The 19,528-nt window shown below is 41.5% G+C and overlaps 2 protein-coding genes across 4 annotated transcripts in view; one reads left to right on the top strand and one right to left on the bottom strand.

Annotated features, from left to right (window-relative positions):
- Positions 1-3,761, top strand: part of LOC140546843 (cerebellin-1) — a 6,552-nt gene extending 2,791 nt beyond the window's left edge. The window contains exons 2-5 of one of the 3 annotated variants that reach the window (XM_072670261.1): positions 547-988; positions 1,436-1,555; positions 1,673-1,906; positions 1,988-3,761. In XM_072670261.1, coding sequence (XP_072526362.1) covers positions 710-988; positions 1,436-1,555; positions 1,673-1,906; positions 1,988-2,185 — 831 coding nt within the window. In that variant the 5' untranslated portion in view covers positions 547-709 and the 3' untranslated portion in view covers positions 2,186-3,761. Of the gene's footprint in view, positions 1-284; positions 989-1,435; positions 1,556-1,672; positions 1,907-1,987 lie in introns of those variants that run through there. The other 2 variants (XM_072670260.1, XM_072670262.1) reach the window with 2 other exon arrangements.
- Positions 3,762-4,663: 902 nt separating this feature from the next.
- ripk3 (receptor-interacting serine-threonine kinase 3) lies at positions 4,664-17,705 on the bottom strand. The gene is made up of 13 exons (XM_072670603.1): positions 17,534-17,705; positions 15,041-15,211; positions 14,593-14,911; positions 12,976-13,127; positions 12,829-12,878; positions 11,316-11,474; positions 9,916-9,998; positions 9,592-9,649; positions 8,687-8,742; positions 8,530-8,569; positions 8,362-8,450; positions 7,374-7,392; positions 4,664-7,256 (listed from the first exon to the last, which is right to left on the bottom strand). The coding sequence occupies exons 2-13, from the start codon at positions 15,196-15,198 to the stop codon at positions 7,081-7,083; spliced, it is 1,359 nt and encodes a 452-aa protein (XP_072526704.1). The 5' UTR covers positions 15,199-15,211; positions 17,534-17,705; the 3' UTR covers positions 4,664-7,080.
- Between the last annotated feature and the right edge of the window lie 1,823 nt (positions 17,706-19,528).

The following is a 19,528-nucleotide window of genomic DNA, read 5'->3' as shown; positions in this document are numbered from 1 at the left end:
TGATGATGGTGGTGGTAAAATAGTGAATAGAGAATCTGAACTAATGCAGTTCTCTTTAGGGACTACTTTCTGTAGCTGCACTACACCCTGCAGCATGTATCCCTCCACCATTTTAATGATCTGATTCTAAAAGCAGGTTCTAGAGCCGAACTCTTCTCAGAACTCTGGTAGAACCGTGTCTCAGGCATCAGGCAGCGTCTTCATCACCATTAGGTGAAGAACTTTCTGTGAGGAGCTTTTATTAGAGCTTCAGACGTCTGCTTCCCTTCACCTCCACTGTAGAACCACAGCTCTGACTGGGGGAGCTTATCTAGAACCTCCACTGTAGAACTCCAGCTCTGACTGGGGGAGTTTATCTAGAACCTCCACTGTAGAACTCCAGTTCTGACTGGGGGAGCTTATCTAGAACCTCCACTGTAGAACCACAGCTCTGACTGGGGGAGCTTATCTAGAACCTCCACTGTGATGCAATGATGTTGTTTGTCTGATTGTCTGAATTTCTCTCTCTCTCTCTCTGTCTCACCTGTTGACCTGAACCACCACCAGAACCAAGAAGACAGGAGCGATTCTGGTTCGATGATTTCAGGAAATAAAATATGAATGAAGTTTATTAAAACTCTGGAAGCTCTTTGATCTCTCACTCAAAATTTCCACAATCAACAATTCCCACCAAATAAAGCAGGACTGTCAGATACGCCACTTCGAGGAAATGGACAGGCCTGCAATTTGTCACCTTGTCCTCGCTCTGACTGGGCTCATGCTGCTGCCTCCCCTGGTGGTCAGAAGCCAGAATGACACAGAGCCAATAGTTCTGGAGGGGAAGTGTTTGGTGGTGTGTGACTCCACCCCTACCACGGAGCCGGCCAGTAATGCGCTGGGTATGTCGGTGCGCTCGGGCACGGGGCGAGTGGCCTTCTCTGCCATTCGAAACACCAACCACGAACCATCAGAGATGAGCAACCGGACCATGACCATCTACTTTGATCAGGTCAGTGATGGGGATGACCGTGTGGGGTGGGTGAGTGGATTGGTGGGTGAATAGCTGGATGGGAAGAATGCTAAAAGTGATCAATAGCTTGAAGAACGTATAGAAACGAGGCTGGTGGAATAGCTGGACATGAGTTTTATATGGAATGATGATGATGATGATGATGATGATGGTGGTAAAATAGTGAATAGAGAATCTGAACTAATGCAGTTCTCTTTAGGGACTACTTTCTGTAGCCGCACTACACCCTGCAGCATGTATCCCTCCACCATTTTAATGATCTGATTTTAAAAGCAGGTTCTAGAGCCGAACTCTTCTCAGAACTCTGGTAGAACCGTGTCTCAGGCATCAGGCAGCGTCTTCATCACCATTAGGTGAAGAACTTTCCATGTTTACATCGCATTCTCATCTCACCCTGTACCCTGTGCTCTGTGTCTTCAACACAAGGTCTTGGTGAACGTTGGCAGCCACTTTGACCCTGCGAGGAGCATCTTTCTGGCGCCTAGGAAAGGAGTCTACAGCTTCAGCTTCCACGTCGTCAAAGTTTACAACAGACAGACGATACAGGTAAGCCATAAAGCTTTAAACCCCAGAGAGCTGAAGTGAAGAACACTGATGATCTGGTTACTGTGGCTCCTGTCAAAGGGTCAATACTTTGACAAGAACCAAACTGTGATGTTCTAGACAATGACTGGGTCAGGACTTCTCAAGAACATCAGCAAGCAGGTCTTGTGGGGTGTGCAGTCCGGTATGCAGTGGTCAGTACCTACCAAAAGTGCTCCAAGGAAGGAAGGACAAGGGCCATGGGCTCCCAAGGCTCTCACTGATGCTCATGGAGGCCCCACCCACCTCACAGCTAACAGGACTTCTGCTGACGTTAGTCTTGGTGTCAGAGACCACAGCAGGACACCTTCTGAGGTCTTGAGAAGTCCATGCCTCGATGGGTCAGAGCTGCTTTGACCATGACCACTTTGTTTACCTCTATCTCTCTCTGCTCAGGTCAGCTTGGTGCTGAACGGTTGGCCGGTGATATCAGCATTCGCAGGTGACCAGGATGTGACGCGTGAGGCGGCGACCAACGCAGGGCTGGTAACCATGGAGAGAGGGGACAAGGCCTACCTCAAACTTGAGCGAGGGAACCTGATGGGCGGCTGGAAGTACTCCACCTTCTCCGGGTTTCTTGTATTCCCTTTATAGGAGGCACTGGAGGAGGAGAACTGGACTGGGCCTGTAGAGCCAGAACATCCTTTTTAAAGGGTTAATGACCCGGTCTAAAATCGGTTACCATGCCCCCATCACCTCGTCTGTCCTGTTCTGGTGATTTGCGCCACTGTTCATCATCATCATCATGTTCACATTTATACCATCTGCATGGCTTTCTCCTAAACCCATCAGAACCTGATCGTGAAGACTCCTGGACAAACAGGTGACATCATTCCAATATCTGATGTGGCCATTTTATTAAGATCAAAGTGCAAATGGACACAGGTGGACACATGGCTACAGACTCGGTTCTATTTATTATCACCAGCACCATCTGTTAATCTGGCAAAGCAGGTCAGCAGTGAGCCAGATCCATCTCTGTGATCAGGCAGCCAAAGGACTGCAGGTTCCAATGTAAATCCTGGACATGGTCACACATATTAAAGCTATCGTCTTTGTCCTGGCTCCCGTCCCTCGCTCCATGTCCGGTTTCGCCACTGTGGGTGGTGTGGCACGTTACATGGGAGCCAAGTAGAATGCTTAGATATGTTCCTTCTCACAAATAAAGCTTCCTACACTTATTAAAAATAAAGGTGCTGCTAAGGGTTCTTTGAGTGATGCTATAGAAGAACCACTTTTGTCAAGACGTCGATGTAACGGTTCTTTGGGGCGTTTATTTAATATATATATTAATTAATTCTTTTTTAGATAATTCCATGATATTTAACTCATTTCTACACCTCTTCTTCTTCATTTCATTTAAAAGCGCTTGTCGGAGTAACTGTCTCTACTGTCCAGAGAAGAAGGCTTTCTGCTAGATTTTGGAGGAGTAATGCTGTGAGGATTTGATTGAATTCAGCGACAAGATTCTTAACAAGGTCAGAATGTTGGATGATCATCACCCCACCTCATCCCCAATTTCCCTCTAGCCCACGCCTGCCATTAGGCAGCATGGAGCCAATAGGTTGATGATGTTGATCTGCTCCAGAGAGTCCTATTCTATTGGCAGTACTTCTTCTCTACAGGGACTAGACAAGCTGTGTGTGTGCATTTACACATCTGTGTCAGTAATGGGTGCAGCTTAAAGTAGCTGAATACATTTATTAGAAGGGGTGTCCACAAACATTTGGACATATAGCGTATTATTTTCCAGGGTCCTGACTTGGAGGTACAGTTCTAGGAACATGTTTTGATAAGTTTAGAACCTTTGTTGTTCCTGCAGAAACCTTGTATCTCACTTTTCTCCATAATGTGAATCTGCAGTTGTTCTTTATATTAAATTTGAATTTTAGGACGAATGGACCAACAGAAATGCTCCAAAACAAAATCTTTTACATTGACTTCCAATTAAAGTTCCAAAAGTTTATCCTACTCATAAAGCTGCTACTCTGGAGATACAAGGTTTGTACACAACTAGACAACTGGCTATTGAAGTGGTTCTTCTGGGGCATCGCTTCAGAGAACCCTTGTTGGCCTGTTTTTAAGAGTGCAATTATTTAGAACTCTGGAATGTCCTCTAGGAATGTCTTCTAGGAATGTCCTGTCCTTCAAATAAACCCTCCTCAGAGCATCTGTGTGGTCTCCTCTCTCTAACTTGCCATGTTTGTGGACTTTCCATGCACCTCACGTCCAGCTGTTCCATTCTGTCGGCAGGAACACCCCCCCAGCCCCCCGTTTTGTCAAGGATGCTGGGATATTAAGTCTAGTGAGGGCACGATGCTGATCGTGCGGTTCTGCGTCCGTGAGATTCCGGTGACAGATGGGGGACTTGGCGGAGGGAGTGCCAGAACCCTGCTGGCCTCACCGCACGGGCCGTCATTGCTTGTTAGCATCAGAGCACCACATCGCTGCAGGACAAGGGGCTGAAGAAAAGGGTTTGCTTGAACCTTCAAAACATTTAAAGGCTGTTAGAAGAACTTCCTAACTTTAAGGGTCCAGATCTAGTCTTTTGGAAGCCCTTTGGTGTGGAATGATGGTGGAGCTCCATCCAATACTTTTGTGATGAGTTGGGGAGTTGGGGATGAGGTGGGGTGGTAATTGCAATCAAATCCTCACAGCAATTTTCCTCCAAAATCTAGTAGAAAGTCTTCTTCTCTGGACAGTAGAGACAGCTACTCCAACAAAAGCAGGAGAAACTCTTTTAAGAAGCAATCAGTGAGCAGGTGTCCCAATACTTTTGTCCACATAGTGGATTTACAGAATGTTCTAATGGTCTAAATGAGACGCTTCCCACACACTCTTCTCTGCTGCCCACACAACTCCACACGTGTTGGTGTTGAATTAGCGTTAGTTTGAAAAGATGTGGTGGAGCTTCTTCTCAGAGGAAGACCATTCTGGAATTCTCAGTTCAAGCACTGGTAGCCTCATGTGATGAGGGTTCTAGATAGTGGGGGGGGAGAGTAGTGTTTAGTAGGCTACTATTCAAACAAAATAGAGGACAAGTAGGCAATAATATGCTTTAATAGAGGATGATGTAGAGAAGCTTTACAGATTTACAGTACCAACCCAGCAGTATCATCCCGGCAGTACCAACACAGCAGTACCAACCTAGCAGTACCATCCCAGCAGTACCAACACAGTAGTACCATCACATCAGTCCAAACGGAAAGCTGTTCAGAATTCCATAATGCTTCTTAATTTGGAGACACTTTATTTGGAGTGATCATTTTTAGATGAAATAAACCTTCATCAGACTCTAAGAACATCTCAACATCATCTCATCTCAGTGATGGAGCAGCACCAACAACATTCAGCAGAACATCAAGAGACTTCTGACTACTGAAGACGTCTGCTGAACTCAGCTGATCTTTATTTGGAGAGACCAAGTTCAGATCTGTAGATGTTCACCTGACCCTTTGGGGGTACAGTTAGGGTTAGACAGGATTAGGATCAGGGTTAGGGTTAGGGTTATAGTTAGGATTAGGATCAGGGTTAGGGTTAAGTTGTGGGTTAAAGGTTAAGGTTAGGATTAGGATCAGGGTTAGGTTGTGGGTTGGGGTTAAGGTTAGGATTAGGATCAGGGTTAGGGTGTGGGTTGAGGTTAAGGTTAGGATTAGGATTAGGATCAGGGTTAGGGTGTGGGTTGGGGTTATGGTTAGGATTAGGATCAGGGTTAGGGTTAGATTTTGGGTTGAGGTTACGGTTAGGATTAGGTAAGATAAGGTAAAGGTGCACGTATAAATGTGTCCTCCGCATTTAACCCATCTGGTAGTGAACACACACTCATACACACACATGTGCACTAGGGGCAGTGAGTACACACACACACCCAGAGCGGTGGGCAGCCAACTCCAGCGCCCGGGGAGCTGAGAGGGTAAAGGGCCTTGCTCAAGGGCCCAACAGTGGCAGCTTGCCGAGCCCGGGAATCGAACCCACAACCCTCCCGGCGCTCTAACCGCTGAGCCACCACTGCACCTAACCCTGATTAGGATCAGGGTTAGGGTTAGGTTGTGAGTTGAGGTTAAGGTTAAGGTTAGGGTTAGGATCAGGGTTAGGGTTAGGTTGTGAGTTGAGGTTAAGGTTAAGGTTAGGGTTAGGATCAGGGTTAGGGTTATGATCAGGGTTAGGGTTAGGTTGTGGGTTAGGGTTAGGATCAGAGTTAGGGTTAGATTGTGGGTTGGGGTTAAGGTTAGGATTAGGATCAGGGTTAGGTTGTGGGTTGAGGTTAAGGTTAAGGTTAGGATTAGGATCAGGGTTAGGGTTAGATTGTGGGTTAAGGGTTAAGGTTAGGGTTAGGATCAGGGTTAAGGGTTTACTGATCCTCTGTTAAGAGTTTATTCATTATCTACAATAAAAAAGACAATAAAAAATATTGTCTGCACACTTTTTCAGCACGGATGTTATAAAGAAGAAAACTGAACAGATTAGAAAAGTAGCTATTAAACATTATTTCAGATAAAAACAACCTGAGATCTTACACCTGAATTACACCTGACTTGTGATTAGACACCAGTGGGGAATCAGGCCTCATTTCCCTGCTGTAAAAACCACTGCCCAGAAACCCTTCACCCAAAAATCAAATGTACACCATTTTCACCAATTCACCCCAAACCAAGTTTTTATATGTAAGATTATGATTACATGCTTTTATTGCCTAATACATATAAACTACACTTCTCTTTGCCAGAGCACAGCGCCCCCTGCAGCTGAGAGAGTTAAGGGCTTTGCTCAAAAGCCCGACCTGGGTGTCTAACCCAGAACCCTGTGATCAATCACTCAACTCTGACCACTGAGCCACCACTGCCCCTTCTACATACTATATGTGGACCCTTAGAAAAGTTCTCAGAACAGTCCTCTGGAACCCCAAGAAAATATTGACTAAGGAGAACTCTGAAGCTCTAACACACCCACTTCAGTTCTGCGAGTCGAGCCCAGCTTCACAAAAGCATCTTAGTGGTAAGATCTTCTGAACTAGCAGAGAGAGAGAGTGTTCAGTGTGATGCTCACTCGACCCTTTTTCCTTGTAGTGCTGAGAAGCCTTTGGGTTTGCAGTTGGGTCAGATGTGTTAGGAGCAGGGAAAACTCTATAATGTGCTCAGAACCAGGAGAGTGTGTCCTCTACACCCTTAATGGGGTTCTTTAAGGGTTCTGATTGTTGTTGATGGTTCTATTTAATGATATATCGTATATGTTTGTTTAATGCTTTTATATAGTACCAAAAAAGGTTCACCTACTTTTATGAGTCAAAGAACCCATTTTTAGTCCAGAAGACCTCTTTGATTTGTTATGGTTCTATTTAGATTAGGTTCTTTACCTGATTAAAAGGTTCTTGTCTATGATGAAAAAATCCATTTAGCACCTTTTTGACTTCTAGAACCCTTCTTTGAACTTCTAGAACCCTTTTTGCTCAGAGAGAGGTGGAGCCAGTCCAACACTCTGAAGAACGCGTGTTATGATTTAGGGTGGGGGTTCGGTCTAAAAGGCTGGCGAGAGTTTGGAAGGCTGACTTGAGAAGGCGCTGTCAGGTGTCTCTGCCGCTGTCTCTCTTGCGGCATATTCACACTCATGTTGTTGTTGTTGCCGATCTGCACGGCGCTGACCTGGGAAAGGTTGATGCTCACGTGGGCTGAGGAGAAAGGAAGGAGAACGGGAAGTTTGTACGTTTCTGAGCTGCTTGTTTCAGTTCCTCTTTACGTCTAAATAGAGAAAGACCTTATGGTTTAGGGGCGGGGCTCACACCTACCTGGGGTTGAGTGCTGGCGCTGAGGGGAGACATGAAGAAAAGAGTGCAAGTTATAAAAAACTGTGGACTGTATCTGAGAACTAATTAATTTACCAGTAATGTGTCTGAAACCATACAGATCCAGATTAATAAACAGAAGAGGACCAGGCACTGAGCCTTGGGGCATACCCTATACGAAGCTTTCCTAAGGTTACAAACTGTGTTTTGTTGGAAAGCTAAGACCTGAGCCAGTCCAAAGCAGTGAGTAAGTACCTGTACGTACCTCTACCAATAGAGGAAAGGCGTAAAAGGTGTATATTGTGTATATAAATTTTCCTGTATTATATTAAGAAAGAAAATTGCAGCTGCCTTTTTTTCCCTTTATTTATCTATACATTTATTCAGAGTTCTACATGTTAATCATGTTACACAGGTAGGAGAACATAAAGAACACAGCATTTTACCCAAGAACTCTTATTAGTGTAGAGGGGTGGATGTTCAAATGTTTTCCATTTCAAAAGGATAATAAACATAAAATAAATGTAATACTTTTATGCTTATGTTTGCACGTCTTCTTCAAGGACACACTTTGATTATCATTATTTTTATTTTAAATATATTTTATGTGTAGAATTGTGTCCCGTATTTATTTACATTTTTATGTTAATTTCTACATTTTTTTTATCTCAGTTATTCATGCCTTTTTATGTTGTTTTTAAGTCATCAAAGCAATCCTCTACTAGTGGTACCATTTAACAGGGAGTCTATGACAAATAAACTTTGATTTATAATAAAAACAAAATATCTTTTATTAAAACTGCTCTTATATTAATGTCCTTCCCCCAAAATCAATCATCTATCATTCAAATAGGATGTAAACTTTGGTTTTCCGGCTCCCAAGGATGTATCGGATTTTGATTAGGCCAGAAAATGCTGGAGCGTTCCTTTACTGTGCTTCCAAGCTCAAAGTAAGTTTTAGTGTGACAATCAATAAGATTTACTCTCATACCTGGGTCCCCAGAGGCTTGTGATTGATGGGTGGAGCTTTGAGAGCTGGTTTGTGACTTGTTCCTGGCAAAGCTGTGCGAACGAATGGCTCTGCTCGAGTAAAACAAAAAGATTACTGAAGGTACCAGATAAATCCAAACCCTAAGATCAGCAGACTGATTCATCTTACCTGGTTCTTTAGGCCTTGAAATTGCAGCACCGCTCGCTTCCTAATAAAAAGACCGTACACATGTTTAGTGAGGACATACAGCTGTTACGAAAACACTGTCTAAGGAGAGAGTCCCCCAAACTTCCCCTTTACACTTCCCTCTTTTAGAAACGAATACCTGCACAGTAGTCTGCTCAGTCTTCACAACATGAGGAGAGTGTCCTTTAAGACTTCCTACGGGAAGCAAACAGAGAGAGAAAGAATCAGATGACATGAATTATTTAATAGCTAAGGTTTATTAAGGGTTTATTAAGAAGGGGTGACTTTGTGTCGTGTAATATTTTGCTTAGTGATTGAGACTCAATGAACCAGATTTCCAGATCTAGATTAATAAAGAAAAGGGGACCACGTACTGAACCTTGGGGTACACCCTGTGTGAAAATCAATGTTTTTGACTAACTGTGTTCTGACCTGAGCCAGTCAAAAGCTGTCTAAAGTAAACCAGTAGAGGAAAAATGGAAAAGGAGTATATCATGATTAACAGTATCAGAACCTGCATTTAAATCAAGGCGAAGGCAAATGTTTAGATGACCAGCATAGTAGTGGGTAATATGGTAAAATTACTATTTTGTGATATTTAAATATATTTTATGATTCATAACATTTATCACCATAATAACCATAAAACAAAGATTGGCAGATTTAAAGAACTGTGATTTTTATTTTAAATGGACTGAACTCCATCCAGTTAAACAGGACTTATTCCATTCTTTCTAATGAGACATCCAGTTGATCAGTATCCAAAAGTTTACCTTTGTATCACAACAATAGAATTCTTCATACTCTACTGCTCATCTCTAGATGAAATCCAGAGTGAAAAGGGAATAGGGAATTTTTAGGGAATTAATATTTAAACTAAGACTAAATGAAGAAGGAGATGTCTATGTAACACTGGTCTGTTTGTTTTGCCAAGACTTTGGTCCATTATTCTCAGCTAATTGACACCAGCACTGTTCGACTGAACTCTTCATCACTTTAATTCAGAGCAGATGATGCAGAACAGATCAGGTGAAGAGGATTTACCGTTATTCGCTTTAGAGGGGATCTGGGTTGATCTCAAACTGGAACTGTTGTTGCCATCCTATAAAAAAAGGTAGAGAGAGAGAGAGGGATGTCAGGTAAATTAAATTATTTTTGTCATTCACATTATGTACATATTGATTAAAATTTCAACAAATACATAATTATTAGAGAACTAAAGAAATTAATAATATCATGGCATAGGAGAATAAATACCTTAAAAGAGAAACAGTTTATATAGTATATTTCATTCCGGGTCAGAACTGTGTTTATCTCAGCATTATCATGATCATTGTTATTCTAGTGAAATATGTATGACGTTTATACCAGCAGTTTCAGGGTGGTGTACACGTCGTCATTGACTGCTCGCTTGTGCATCTCGTACACCTTCTTAGTGACATCAATGCAGTCTGGAATGAGCACGAAACAAACAAATGAAAACAACTAAAATTAACAGGGATGCACTGATACAGAAGTCCTGATGCTGATATAAATATTTATATACATATCTGCCAATTTTATATTATACAGTACCTGCGTCCACCTGGATCAGCATTACAGAGAAATAAACATGTATTAGAATAAAAAGCATATATTTCAGAGTTATTTTTAGAATGATTCTCTGCACTAAATAAATGATTGTTGTTGGAACTGAACACATTTACATATTTATTACCTGGTTCCGCCTGACCTGTCTCCACTACCCTCCTGCCCGCTGTCCTGCTCTGGGCCTCGCATTGACTCATCCTCACCTCACTGCAGGACTCTGCTTCTGACTGTTTACCTGCAGGACTTTATCATCTCACTCACATTTTCATCTTGTACAGCTTAACGCCACATTTTTCATTTTATTTGTATTTGTTTTTATTCCTTTTTTTAACTTTATTATGATCCGGTGTCGCACTGTTCCTCGCCACTGTTGCCACTAGCTGCTCAAAACAGGCTTGGACCCGGATCTTTGTAAAGCTGCTTTGTGACAACATTCGTTGTAAAAAGCCTAAATAAATAAAATTGAATTGAAAATTGAATTGAATTTACACGCCGGCTTAGGGCGTCCAGACTAGCTCACAATATCTACTTACTTCAGAATGAGAAATTCTTGTTTCTGCTAATCTGTTCTAATGTGATCTGGAGGTTAAACAGTACAAACTCTCTGAATGCTTAGAGAAATTATGTATAATAATTTATTGTTATGATTTATAATGATTATTATTATTGTTGAGTATTATATTTCCAACATGACAACTTTACAGGTCATTTTAGAGCATTTCTATTGCTCCGCTCATCATAAAATTCTGATACAAGATAAAGAACAATGGCCCAATTCACAATATAAAAGAAAGATGAAAAACAAAAAAATGGAGATGCAAGGTTTTTGCATATCGAGGCAAAAAAGCCTGTTTTAAATTTAGGTTTTGTCATATCACAGAAACCAAAGCATTTATATCCAACATCCAACTATTCATGTTGTGTTTTACCTTGGACTGTTTTTCATGAACCATGATGGAGGGCAGCCAATCAGAACAGAGGTCATTTACATATTCTAGAACTAAAGGCACTTCAGGAAAACTTAATACAAGCACCCCTGATGAACTACAGTGTTCTTATGACGATCTATGAAGAGATAAACAAGCACTAATCAGAAACAGTGCTGATTCTGCAGGGATGAGGGTGAGGTACTGAGGTGTACAGGTCCATGACTATTACAGCCAACAGACGCATCTCACCCATGAAGGAAGGTCTCAGGTTAGGGTTGTGGTGCCAGCAGTGCTTCATCAGCTCGGTCAGCTCGCTCAGCCCAGATGCCTTGCTGGTGTCCACAGCTGTCAGATCAGGCCTGTCTCCACGGGAGATGCGAAACCTTACCAAAGAACTAGAGAACATAGCTGGAGGAGAGAGGACAGATAATGATTATATGATTGTCTCCTGTCCTGTAACCTACTGTATTCAAATTAGAGATGGCTTACCCATACTTTAAAAGACAAAACAGCATAGACAATATATATATATATATATAATTTTTATTTAAATATATATATAAGTTCACTGTTTCTTCTGAAATCGAGGGGATTAAAAGAGCTGATCCTGCTTCTGTTGGAGTAACTGTCTCTACTGTGCAGAGAAGAAGACTTTCTACTAGATTCTGGAGGAGGAGCATTGCTGTGAGGATTTGATTGATTGCATCCAGTAACAAGAGCTTTAGTGAGGTCAGGATGTTGGATGGATGATCACCATCCCACCTCATCATCCCCAACTCATCCCAAAAGTACTGGATGGAGCTCCTCCACCCTCATTCCAGAGAACACAGCTCTTCCACTGCTCCACAGCTCCTCAATGCTGGGGGGCTTTATACCCCTCTACTAGCCCACGCCTGGCATTATTAGGCAGAGAGTGCTATTTTATTGGCAGTACTTCTCTACATTTGTATCAGCAATGAACTTAAAGTAGCTGAATGCATTCATTAGAAGGGGTGTCCACAAACGTTTGGACATGTAGTGTACATATATAAGAATATAGGCGCCACCACCAGCCTGCATTTAATCTACTTATTCTGTACTTTAAAAGCTTATTTTAAACGGCCTGTATCAGCGTTACTGATGGACTGATTAATGGACTGGGCAATACAGAGCAGCCAATCAGAGCAGAGCTCATTTAAATTTACATAAACAGACATACAGTCTGTTTTACTCTAAAAATTGGAAAATGGTCATGTAAAAATGAATTACGTGAATTTTTTTTTAATTCAACAAACAAAAGGAAATCATAGGATACAAGCCTTTAAAGCTTAATACCCAGAAACAACCCTGAATTTATCAGTAATTACTATAAAATACTATATATACTATATAATATGTTACTATAATCAGACACTATTCTGTTCATCACTATGTACTGCCACACAGCTCTGTCATCTGCACTGCCACTTTAAAAATCTATTGTTTATCACTTATACTGTACTGATAACCCAGGATGCCTTACATCACTACATTATATTAATGTAGTTACTGCACTGCAATCACTTTTTCTAGTACTTCTTATTTCTATAATTGGGTTATATTATGTATATTATAGCTGTATTTATTAATATAGCTGTATTTATAGTCAGGTTTACTGTTTCCTACTATTTTAAGTGCTGCTCTCTTGTTTGATTTTGCTGCTGTAAAAACTGACTTTCCCCGTGGGATAAATAAAGTGATCTATCTATCTATCTAATACATACTATATGTTGTGGGTACTCACTGTTGTACGGCTCCTTTCCAGTGATGACGGACCACAGCAGAACACCATAGCTAAAAAAGTGAAAAGAAAAGCAAGGTCATTAACTGCACTGAGAAGGACATCCCACCATCCCATCACTGCCTCTCCTTTATGATGAGCGTTCCTCACCTGTAGATATCAGAGGAAAAGCTGGGCTTATATGAAGAAGGCTGAAATGCTTCGGGGGGCATGTAGCTCGTGGTCCCGCCTGTCTCGTCGTCTTCTTCTTTGGCCATTTTGGAAGGGCTTTGAGCCACTTTGGCCAGACCGAAATCTGTGAGCTATAGGCAGAATTTCACAAAATCAGATATCGGACTACACAGCCTGGTTCTATAAGGGTTCATAATTATCAAAGCTCAGTTGTCTATAAAAATCTATAATGTGTACTGCTAAAATTATTTCTTACTATGGCTGTCACCAACAACTTTTGCATTATTATTATTGATTAGTCTATTTTTTCAATTGGTTGATTAATCTACACTATTAAGTTTCTTCTAAAAAGATCAATCTGGCATTTTAAATTCCTTTTATTTTGACACCAAACACCTCAGCACTGTATAATGCAGCATAAAGGTTTCCATAATAAAGTGTAAACGTTTAAACTGGGAACTCCAGCGTGACAGTCAGCTGTGCAGTGGGGTATGTGTATCCTTAATGATCGTGTCTGTGAACAAGGGTGCGTTTATGGTATTCCCTACACAAAGAAATTAGTTTAAAATAATGGTGGAAATGAAACAATTAGAACAATCTGATTTATTTCCAGTCAAGCTCAAAGTGCAGGAACACACACCCCATCACTGCCAGTCATCATAACAAAGCCCAGATTCCAGCCTTAACATTTTCTTTTAGTCACGTCTTCTCTGACTGTGATCCTGGACAGACGGCTGTAAATCCTGATATTTCTAGAGCTCCACTCTTTACAGGTTGTACTCTTTTATATCTGATCCTAAAGAAGATCTGATGCTCTTGAGAGAGCAGCGTTAACTGGGTGAGGAGCTGCACAGTAGAAAAGTCTCAGAGCTGAAATAATAACAATGGCCACAGTGCAGAAACACGTGCAGGTAGGGAAGCAGAATCTGGCTCAGCTTCACCAAACAGCTTTTAATCAGTGTTTAAATTCACATTTCAGAGCCGAGAGAAAACCCCAGTGTAGAAACAGAAAGTGCAGCGATTTCACATTCAGCTTCTCGACTCTGTAAAAAGCCTCTAAACTTCAGTGTTTCTTTAAACCAGCTGCTGAAAGTCAACCGAGAAACTCCACATGCAGACAGAAAGAGCTGAAAGCTCCATTACAGTCTGTTTAATGAGGAGAGCTGGATAGGACTGGATTTCACTGGCTGATTCAACGTTCGGTTTCACAACAAAATATGTATAAAAATACAGATCAGTAAAAAAGATCATTAGTAAGCTTTATGGTATCAGTTCCCTCTATTGCTGATACTAATACTTTGTGTGAGTCACTGTAAAGGTTCTTAAACAATGTGGAGGTTCCACACACTCACATGCCTTTTCAGTGACAGTCTTAGTCCAGTTTGTTAGCAACATTAGCCTAGCATCTCCGGCTGTAAACTACAGGAGCACATGTCGGATACCAAGCATATCTTTGTCGTCTGACTGCATCTGAGCTCAGAGAGCCGTCACGATACTTCAATTTTTCACGGCACTTTTAGGATGACGTCATCAGTGTGCTTTAGGTACTGACTGGCCTCATAGGTGCCAGAGCCAGTCAGGATCACTCAGTGTTACCTTAGCGTTGAGGCTGTCGTCCAGCAGCACATTGCTGGGCTTCAGGTCCAAGTGCAGCAGAGGTGGATCCAGCTGGTGGAGGAAGTTCATGCCCAGAGCGATCTGGTGCGTGATGCGGAAGGCGAGGGGCCATGGAGGGGGTCCGTTCAGAGCTCTCTGGAGGTCCAGCAGAGAGCCCCTCTCCATGTACTCCATCACTAAACCTAACTGAGCAGAGGCTCCCTGAGGGCGACCTTCGTACACACCCAGAATTCTGAGCACGTAGGGGTTCCCACCATGACGCATCAGGTCTGCCTCCCGGAGGAGAATGGAACTGGAACTAGAGACAGAGAGAGAGAGAACGTATGAAGTGATCCATCATGGCCAGAAGATCTGATCATATTTATTTATTTATTTATTTATCAGTTCAAGAAAAGTTGGGCTGGAAAATAGATATAGAGATATTTACCCGTCATTATAGCGTAATAACTTTACGGCAACGTCCAGTTTCAATCTTGTGTGCTTTGCCCTGTAGATCTTTCCAAATCCACCAGAATTAATCAGCTGCCAGGACCCCAAACTGTCATCGTGAATCAAAGCGGGCATGGCGAAACTGGACAGTTCCATTTCTCTGGGGAATCTGTTTCATCCCAAAGCAAACAGACAACAGGAATTAGCTTAAATACATTATGAGCTGTATTTCAGTTTATCTAAAGTAATTATATCCACTGTAGGCCCAAATATCCATCCTGCTGAATTTCCCAGAGCCCTAACCCGAAGCCTAATCCTAACCCTACCCTCTTATACCAGTATGAATACCATGCTGGTCTAAACTGGTTTATACTGGTATACATTACCAGTATAAACCGGTTTATACTGGTTGAAACTGTTTTTTTGCTGGTGTGGTGCTGGTCTGGTGCTGGCTGACCAGTATAACAGTGTACCAAACACAACACTTGCTGTTTTTGTCAGGTCTGGTTCTGATTGATCAAAAATACCAGTGCCCAAAACACAGTACATGCTGGTTCATGCTGGTGTGGTGCTGGTCGACCTGCATATCACTGTCCACAACGCAACGTATACTGGTTTTTGCTGGTCTCATGCTGGTATGGAGCCGACTGACCAGTATAAGAGTGTCCCAAAAATAATATTTGCTGATTATCACTGGTCTGGTACTGGTTGATCCAACATGCCAGTGTCCACAACACCACATATACTGCTCTAATACTGGTTGACCAGCATATCAGTGTCCACAACACCACATATACTGGTCTGGCACTGGTTAACCAGCATATCAGTGCCCATAACACCACATATACTGGTCTGGCACTGGTTGACCAGCATATCAGTGTCCACAACACCACATATACTGGTCTGGCACTGGTTGACCAGCATATCAGTGCCCACAACACCACATTTACTGCTCTAATACTGGTTGACCAGCATATCAGTGCCCACAACACCACATATACTGCTCTAATACTGGTTGACCAGCATATCAGTGCCCATAACACCACATATACTGCTCTAATACTGGTTGACCAGCATATCAGTGCCCACAACACCACATTTACTGCTCTAATACTGGTTGACCAGCATATCAGTGCCCATAACACCACATATACTGCTCTAATACTGGTTGACCAGCATATCAGTGCCCATAACACCACATATACTGGCTCTGGCACTGGTTAACCAGCATATCAGTGCCCACAACACCACATTTACTGCTCTAATACTGGTTGACCAGCATATCAGTGTCCACAACACCACATATACTGGTCTGGCACTGGTTAACCAGAATATCAGTGCCCATAACACCACATATACTGGTCTGGCACTGGTTAACCAGCATATCAGTGTCCACAACACCACATATACTGGTCTGGCACTGGTTGACCAGCATATCAGTGCCCACAACACCACATTTACTGCTCTAATACTAGTTGACCAGCATATCAGTGCCCATAACACCACAAATACTGGTCTAATACTGGTTAACCAGCATATCAGTGCCCATAACACCACATATACTGGTCTAGTACTGGTTGACCAGCATATCAGTGCCCATAACACCACATATACTGGTCTGGCACTGGCTAACCAGCATATCAGTGCCCATAACACCACATATACTGGTCTAGTACTGGTTGACCAGCATATCAGTGCCCATAACACCACATATACTGGTCTGGCACTGGTTGACCAGCATATCAGTGCCCATAACACCACATATACTGGCTCTGGCACTGGTTAACCAGCATATCAGTGCCCAAACCCCACATATACTGGCTCTAATACTGGTTGACCAGCATATCAGTGCCCATAACACCACATATACTGGTCTGGCACTGGTTAACCAGCATATCAGTGCCCATAACACCACATATACTGGTCTAGTACTGGTTAACCAGCATATCAGTGCCCATAACACCACATATACTGCTCTAATACTGGTTGACCAGCATATCAGTGCCCACAACACCGCAAATACTGGTCTGGCACTGGTTAACCAGCATATCAGTGCCCATAACACCGCAAATACTGGTCTGGCACTGGTTAACCAGCATATCAGTGCCCATAACACCACATATACTGCTCTGATACTGGTTGACCAGCATATCAGTGTCCATAACACCACATATACTGGTCTGGCACTGGTTAATCAGCATATCAGTGCCCATAACACCACATATACTGGTCTGGCACTGGTTAACCAGCATATCAGTGCCCATAACACCACATATACTGCTCTAATACTGGTCAAGACAACAATTTTGGTCCTAAACCTAACCCTAAACCTGTGTTTATGTCAAATGCTGTTGAGAATCCAGAATTTAACCATGTGTAGGTAATCTACATGAGGCTATCCTATACTTTCTAGGGAAGAAGGTTATTATTACAGTAATATCTCAGTGGCATTCGTTTAAATGATGGATTTGTATAGTAAAGGAGGACTTACCTTAAACATAGTCTGGGAGGAAAACGTTAGGAGTGGCACTCGAGGAAACACTGTTAAATGCTGAAACTCGTGTTCAGTAGTGGTTAAAGTGTGTTTCTGTACTGAAATGGTGACAGTCAGACAGAAACAGCAGTAGACTGCCCATTAATTTCACTTCCTCAACAGAAAGTGACGTTGCTACCCTGTCTTTTAGGGTTAACTGCAGAGGTGGGAAGTCCAGGGCCATAGAGTAAAAACTCCAGTCCAGGATTTTGTTCCAACTGCCTGGGCGGCTCTGCTGCAGCTTAGCTGCAGCAGAGCCGCCCAGGCAGTTGGAACAAAATCCTGGACTGGAGTTTTTACTCTATGGCCCTGGACTGGACTTCTAGCTAACTTTCTCGGATTTTATTTCCTTTCTAGCCCTCTTTTCCCCACCTGTGCTTAACTCCCCGTCTAAACCACCTCTTCTACATTCCTTAAACGTCTACTTTAAAAACTACACATTTAAAACACCCGTTTTAACCAGTTTCCATTTCCATAGTGCTCAAACCAGCTAAGACAGATAACCCGGCTGTTAGCAAAAGCGGTAGCTACGTTGTTATTAGCGAGTAGCTAGCAAGCTAACACTGAGATGACAAACACGCTTAAAATCATACAATTAATTATTAAACAACCCGTGTTTTAAATCATTTTAGTGCTTATAGATACTTTTTATGGTATAAAGACATATTTTTGTGAAGTGGAAGCAAGATTAAACTTAAAGACGGCAGTTAGCAAACATGCTTACTGTTGTTAGCTAGCTAGCTATCCTAGCTAGCCAGCACGTTAGCATCAACGTAAATTAGACAAATTATTTATTATTAATTAATAAAGTATGTATTAACTGCTTTAAATTATTTGTATTATTATATTTATTTTATTTTATGATTATTGTTTAATTTTTTGTAGTGTAAACAAGGTCCAGCTGAAGACGCCTGTAGAGGAACTGTAGCAATAAACTAACAATTCAATTAAATTCAATTAAAAATGTCATTTAAACTTAAATTTAAACATATAAACAGTTTTGTAATGTTTAAACAAGGTCATAATTAAATACTCTGTTAAAAAATATAAATGAACAAATAATTAAATTAAAATAAATTTACTTAAAAAACAAATTTAAACTTAAATTTAAACATATTAACAGTTTTGTAATGTTTAAACAAGGTCATAATTAAATACTCTGTTAAAAAAGAATTAATTAACAAATAATTAAATTAAATTAAAATAAATGTATTTAAAAAGTCAATTTAAACATATAAAGAGTTTTGTAATGTTTAAACATGGTTGTAATTGAATACTCCTGTAAAAACTGTATCAATTACCTTTAACAAATCATTTCATTTAATTTCATTAAAAATGTAAATTTAAATTTAAATATAAATCTAGATTAATTATATTTTGGCAGTGTTTAAACAAGGTGATAATTAAAGGCACGTGTAAAAGCAGTATCAGTTATTAAAATTATGTCAATTTAAAGTAACCTACATCTAAATTATTGATTATTAGTGGTGTTGGAGCAAAGAACAAATACAACACTGATACTTCACTGTTATTATCAAGTAACTAACCCAGAAATCTCTATCCAGCTAAGCAGCTGCTTTAAACTTTAAAAGGAAGTGAGTGTAAAAGCACTCTTTATTTCAGTGCATTTCTATTGAACTGTTAATTGTGTAATTAAAAGGTTAAGAAATGCCAGATTGAGATACTCCAGACATGTGAAATATTGGAGATACAGGCTCGCGCTGGCTTCACCTGAGTTAAATTCAGGGCTGTACTGTTACACTGGGGCAGGAGGGGAGCAGCTGGTGTAAGTGTGAGTTGGTGTGATATGAGTGTGCTGGGTTAGATGGGAGTTATTTCCACACCGTCACTCTTCGGCTCTTCTCTTCAGCATGACGGAAAGGTTGTGTCGAGGTTCTGACGTCAGTGGAATTTCCCCGACGGCGCGGGGAGCTCCTGCAGATCCGTCCATCT

This window comes from Salminus brasiliensis, chromosome 24, assembly GCF_030463535.1.
Source record: "Salminus brasiliensis chromosome 24, fSalBra1.hap2, whole genome shotgun sequence".
Lineage (NCBI taxonomy): Eukaryota > Metazoa > Chordata > Actinopteri > Characiformes > Bryconidae > Salminus > Salminus brasiliensis.
The sequence above is the reverse complement of the archived record's forward strand: the minus strand, read 5'-3'. Positions and strand labels throughout refer to the sequence as shown.